Source organism: Alligator sinensis, unplaced genomic scaffold (genome assembly GCF_000455745.1).
Source record: "Alligator sinensis unplaced genomic scaffold, ASM45574v1 scaffold615_1, whole genome shotgun sequence".
Lineage (NCBI taxonomy): Eukaryota > Metazoa > Chordata > Crocodylia > Alligatoridae > Alligator > Alligator sinensis.
This window is the reverse complement of record NW_005841982.1, coordinates 1,942,479-1,948,238: the sequence shown is the minus strand read 5'-3', so window position 1 is coordinate 1,948,238 and position 5,760 is coordinate 1,942,479. Positions and strand designations below refer to the sequence as shown.

The 5,760-nt window shown below is 38.2% G+C and overlaps 1 protein-coding gene across 1 annotated transcript; it reads right to left on the bottom strand.

Annotated features, from left to right (window-relative positions):
- Window positions 1-2,226: 2,226 nt before the first annotated feature.
- PPDPFL (pancreatic progenitor cell differentiation and proliferation factor like) lies at window positions 2,227-5,754 on the bottom strand. The gene is made up of 5 exons (XM_025201047.1): window positions 5,686-5,754; window positions 5,434-5,530; window positions 4,445-4,537; window positions 4,251-4,350; window positions 2,227-3,859 (listed from the first exon to the last, which is right to left on the bottom strand). Exons 1-5 carry the CDS (start codon window positions 5,719-5,721, stop codon window positions 3,847-3,849), a joined length of 339 nt encoding a protein of 112 aa, XP_025056832.1. The 5' UTR covers window positions 5,722-5,754; the 3' UTR covers window positions 2,227-3,846.
- Between the last annotated feature and the right edge of the window lie 6 nt (window positions 5,755-5,760).

Sequence of the window (5,760 nt, the reverse complement as noted above, 5' to 3'; positions counted from 1 at the left end):
GGGGGGAAGCACAGTAGGGCACTGGATCTGGTCCCCATGAGCTGGTGTTTCCTTCCCGGGGTGGTGGCAGTAGCTCCTCCAAAAGCACCTTCCTTCACCACCCCTACCTCCTAGCCACCCTAGGAAACACAACCAGCACCCCCCACACTCCAATCCCAAATACCAAATTATTAAAACATGAGCATTTCTTTGATTTCCTTCCTCTTTATTTTTAAGTTCTTTTTTTCCTTGTTTTTATTTTATTCTTCAGTGGCTGACTTCCTTCATTTCACCAAACTTCCCCCACCCCCATTTCCTGTCCACCTCCCATTCCATTATGCACCCCCATCCCTTTAAGCCTCTGCCTCCCAGTTTCATGTTTTCCCAATCCCTAATCCCTCTCTCATACCCTCACCTAAAGCAGCAGCCTGTCCTGGCTCACTAGCTCTGTAGTGGCAACTCACAGCTGTGTCTCCTAGTCAAGCTTCTGCTCACCAGCCCTCTAGCGGCAAGTCACAGCTGTGCAGGTAGGGAGCTAGTCAGAAAAGCCTTAAGGTGCAACTGCTCTAAACTCGAGCTAGCACTAACACTGATCAACATTTGAGCAGCAAAAAGTGCAACATGTAACAAGGCCATAACACAGTCTTTTGCAGAAAAGTATGCAAAGCTGCAAACCAAAACAGCCCCTTGGTTTTTTTCAAAGGAATTCTGTCCCCAGAGGTATGTATTTTCTTATAGACAATCTATCATGCTGCACATTGTTACAGATATTGTTGTTGGATGTACTTTCACAGATTCTGTTTTACTGAATGTTTAGATGGTTAGATCATGGAAAATACAGAGTATTACCAGTAGTAGCACAGTATTTCCTCCAAGCTCTGGTTTCTAATACATGTATTTAAACAAAATGTCTGTTATACTGCCATCCAGTGATTATCACTATTATGTGATAGTATTTTACAGTTTGTGGTACTGGAGTTCAAGCTTCTGAAATAAAAAGAGTATTGAAAAAAAATCTTTGCTTATCCAGGAAGAATGATGTAGTGTTACTGGGGGCTCAACCATTATAATTAAGACAGTAATATATTTCACAGAAAAAGTATAGACATTAATAATTTACAGCAGGCACAGCACAGACTCTCCCTCTTATTTCAGTGCAAAAGAAGCCCTCTAAGGCATGTAATGAGCCTTATGTCATTGAGGAACCTATCCAGAAACTGGATAGTAACATGAATGCAAAAATGGTCATACCGTTATTATATATCCTAGAAAATATTGTATGGTTACAGATTTTGCTTCTCAGAATTACCAGATGAAGTATACAAATTGAACCTCATCCTTCTCATTGAAATAAATGGCCAAAGCCCTCAAAAGGCATTGTATTTTTTTCCATTAAGTATGAATGGGATGACTAGCCTCATCTCTTTCTTTGGGGAGGGAAATGGAACACCATTATTATATATCATCTGTTTGATATGTTAGGCCAAAGTCAAGTCCTTTTTCAAGTCCTATTTATTGTTTTAGATGAATGAGAATAATATCTGATTAAGGTAAATCTGTCAAACTTGGGGAATTTATGTGGAAAATGTCCAATTAGCTATAAGTAGGCAGTTTGGTACAGACCTGGACTAAACTGCAAAATAATGTAAGGTGGGCTTCTAACTAGCAGAGAAGGCCCAAAGAGAACTGTCCTAGTACAAGAGAATTTTCTATTGACATATTGGTAATAGCTGTTACCAATACAATGTCAGAATTGGTTCTCAGTTGCACCAGGGATAATACTCAAACCAAAGATTGCTAAAATGCAAGAAAAATCTTTTTTATAATAATTTCCAGCCATTGTATCAGCCCCTCTAATCTGATTACAACTGACTGGGGCCAAATGAGGAAATGAAAAGATGGTTTAATGGCTCCTTTCAGGCCCTAGTCCTGAATTATGCTGGGGACTTCTATTGTCAGAACAGGAGTGAAAGGCCACTTTTTCCCCCTTCTATTTATTCTACATATCTGTGAAAAGAAAGAGAGGCCTGTGAAACTTGAAGTTATAGATCCATATTTTTTAACTACTACACATTCATCGACACATTAAAGAAAATATTTCCTGGCTTTTCCTTTTAGTTCAAATTTTTCCTCTCCTTTTCAAGTGTTTAAACAGCCATAGCAGAAAAAGTGATGGCCTCAACTTTTGTTCATTTTCCCCAGAAGTTCTTGTGAACAGTACCATTAGAAAATAAATAGTCTCAAAACTATGGAATAATGAAACATTTATTCATACAAAACCTTCTGAGTATAAAAATAGAGTAGCTCATTCCATATACTTAAATAAAGACAATTCTAAAATCAAGACTTACATTAATTTTAAACAAAAAAGAGGTATAAACTATACAAAGACAGTTACAGAGTTCTAACACAGTATTTTCACAGTTGTCTTTGCATTCTTCTCACCCTCCTTGCATTTATCTTGACATACATTGTAAGCTTTCTGAGGCTGGAACTCTTTTTTTTTTTTAATCTAAATCATTATGCACATGTATGGCACTGTTACTGTAATATAGAACACACAATTTTAAAACATTTTATATTAAAAGGATATATTGGTACTTACTCACTTTCTGGATTAAATGTGCCAGATATATTGAGTAAGCAAATAGACTTGGTACCTCATAAGTTCAATAAAACAGTCCTAAAACATGAAATGAAGCAGCGAGCCAAATACTTGCAACTTTCTTTTCCATCTAAGGGCTTTCAACTATCACATCTACCAAAAACTACAATGCTGGGTTGTATTGCTGTATAATCTGTACTGCTGCTAGACTGCACACCACAGGAAGTGAAACAATTATTATTAATATAGTTTTAAGCAGCTTGGGAGCTTCTAAAAAGAGAAACAAAATATAAATGAAAAATACTAAATGAGAAATATAAGTGTAAAGGTATTATTATTGTATGAGCACAAAAATTGGTTAATATCAGAATTGTGGCTATGCAAGGTGTTCAATCTGCTGTGCAGTTGGCAGGCAGCCATTAATCTTTGGAAAAACTAGTCATGAGCAAACAAGTGTCTCTTTAATCTATAGCAGACTAGGTAAAAGTATAAATGAAATGAAACATGGCTGCCCTCATACTTATAAAATATCAGCCCATGAAGTTTACATATTTTGGCAGGCCTTCATAACCACAGTACACAGATGTGGCATGAGAACTGCACCTGCACAGATGAGCTCAAAATCCACCAAACAGCACAAAAGGATAGATCTAGTGACTGTTGTATAAGGTGACTTTGTTAAATGGGACTTTTTACAAGTAAAGCTATTAACACAACTGCTTTGTAAGCTTTGCTCCACGTTATATGTAACTGCTATATCTGGCTCTTGGAAACGCATCAGATGTAGTATATGAAGGAATCCATTCGTTTTAACCTAGCTTGCATCGATTTGATGTCCACACAATTGATCTATTAAACTTTAAACCTACAAAACAAGATAGCTGGCTGCATAGTTATCTGCAACACAAAGTTTTCTGGTTTTAGTCACCTCTTACTTGTTCTGTCACTTCTTCCAATAATCTGAGCAAATCATTAGGATATCATATCCAGTTATCTTCCATTTGAAAATATACAAGGTGCTTCTCAAACACTAACAATGCTGTAGCAGACAGGGTAGATACAAATAACTCTTGCCTTAAGCAAAACCATTTAAGCTACTGGAAAATCTTTCTGTAATTGTACTTTTCCTCTTGTAAAAGTAGTTTCAAGCAGTTTATTTTCTTCGAACAGCTGAATGCAGACATCTGGAAGACCCTGAGCCTTTAGAAAAATGAGTCTGTGTATGCAATATCACTGCAGGTAAAGTCAGCTTGCAGTCACAATCAACTGTTAGCACTGTAAAAAGACAGACAAATTATGAACATAGTGATGATTATATTAAGAAGAAACAAAAACTTTAAAAATAAATCTACCTATGTCAACTCAACTGGCATTTATCTTACAAGCATAGCATTAAATACAATATTGTGTTATCACTAAAAGCATTCACAAAAATTCTGGCCACTATTCACGGCTTGCTGCAAATTTCTATATGAAGAAACCATTGGGAATATACAGTCCTCAGCCATGCGCTTTCATTACATTTTTCCTTAAATCAAGATATTGTATCTTGACAATGTTTTAAGTGTTGTTAGTAGTTGGTAATATTTAGTATTTGGTAGTATTGAAGTAAAGCAGAAAAGTAAAACCCACAATTTATATCCACCATGCAAGAAGCAAGTCTCACCTGCTGGCTGATAATGTTTTTCTGCCCACATTTGGAGGAGCTGGCTCACAGGGGAAGAAGTTTTTTATCCACCAACATTTATCAAATAATTCAGGTAACCCTAGAAAAGGAAATGCACCATTAGGGATTGACTGAATAACGAAATGTCAAAACTATATATATAAAAAAGTTTGTTTTAGGGGATGAGGTAATACCATGAAGAACTTTATCTTGGTCTGAGAAGTTCACAGGGTCAGAACAACAGGACGAACTGCTTGATGAAACACTGGATTCTGAATTCAGCCGAGCTGTATATGGAGTACAAAAGCAAAACTTTGATGTTTAACTGTGTTAAAAAATTCCATGCTAAATATCCATTGAAGTCCTTTTTGACTAACACCCCATAGAAAACATCTAGATAAAAGTTTTCTTAAATAGAAACCATATTTTGTTATTATTATACCTACTACCTTTATCACTAGTAATATTGGTATAACAGTAGGATAACTCTTTCATGAGATAATCTACAATTGATTCCTCCCTTGAAACCACACATTGCTATGTAATTTGCTTGGGTAACTTTCCCAGAAGCCAATGAAAGTCCAGCGTGCTAAATGTATCAGAGCATGCAACGCTATCAGAACAGAGGCCTGACGTCTTAAATAATGAACTCTGATATCCTAAACCAGGCACAGAGTCCTTACATGACCTGCCCACAGCCAATAATAAGTCCAGGGCAGACAAGAGACAAATCACTCCACCTTTAAGTCCAGTGCTTTATGTACCAGAAACACTTTGTAAAGTTTATCAGGGACAAAGAGAAATTATACACTCCTAATAACAAGACAAAATCCTTCCAGGAAGAAGAAGAAATGGATGAATAGCGGAGGTACCTGAACTCCTTAATGGAAAAAAAAAAAAAAGAAATCCCACAGGAGAAAGACGGGGAATTGTCATAAAGCAGAAAGCTTATGATCTTGCTCCGTATCTCCAATTAACTGGGAATGGACCTCACCACTTCCTAAGCTGATTTTAAGACATTCCCTGGTCTGGAGTGACTGTGAATGCTCACCCCTGGAAAGCTGTCTCAAAGCAGAGGTCCCCCCCAGCCCTACTTTTCGATGCTTCTCTGATGCTAAGTCCACCTCCCCCTCAAATATGAACTACCCGGTACCCTGGGAGCTGTGGCAAAGGCAGCGCTTACTTCTGTAGTACTGGTTTTTGGCCATGAGGCAGCCGGCGGAGGGCACGGATGCCATGGCTGTGGCGCGGGCACAAGACGAGGCTGCCAGGAGAACCAGCTGCGGGAGGGAGGAAACAAAGAGAAAGAAATTGGTAAGAGATGGGTATATATTCTCCGCCTCTCCTCAGCCCCCAAAACGCACACACACACATATATGCACACATACATACACACACACACATACATGCACACAAACACACACACACACACAACTTCAGCAAACAGCACGGCCGTTTTCTCAGGGATCATCCGTAGCTGGCAAAGCGGCGGGGAGGCCCGGGCCGTGCA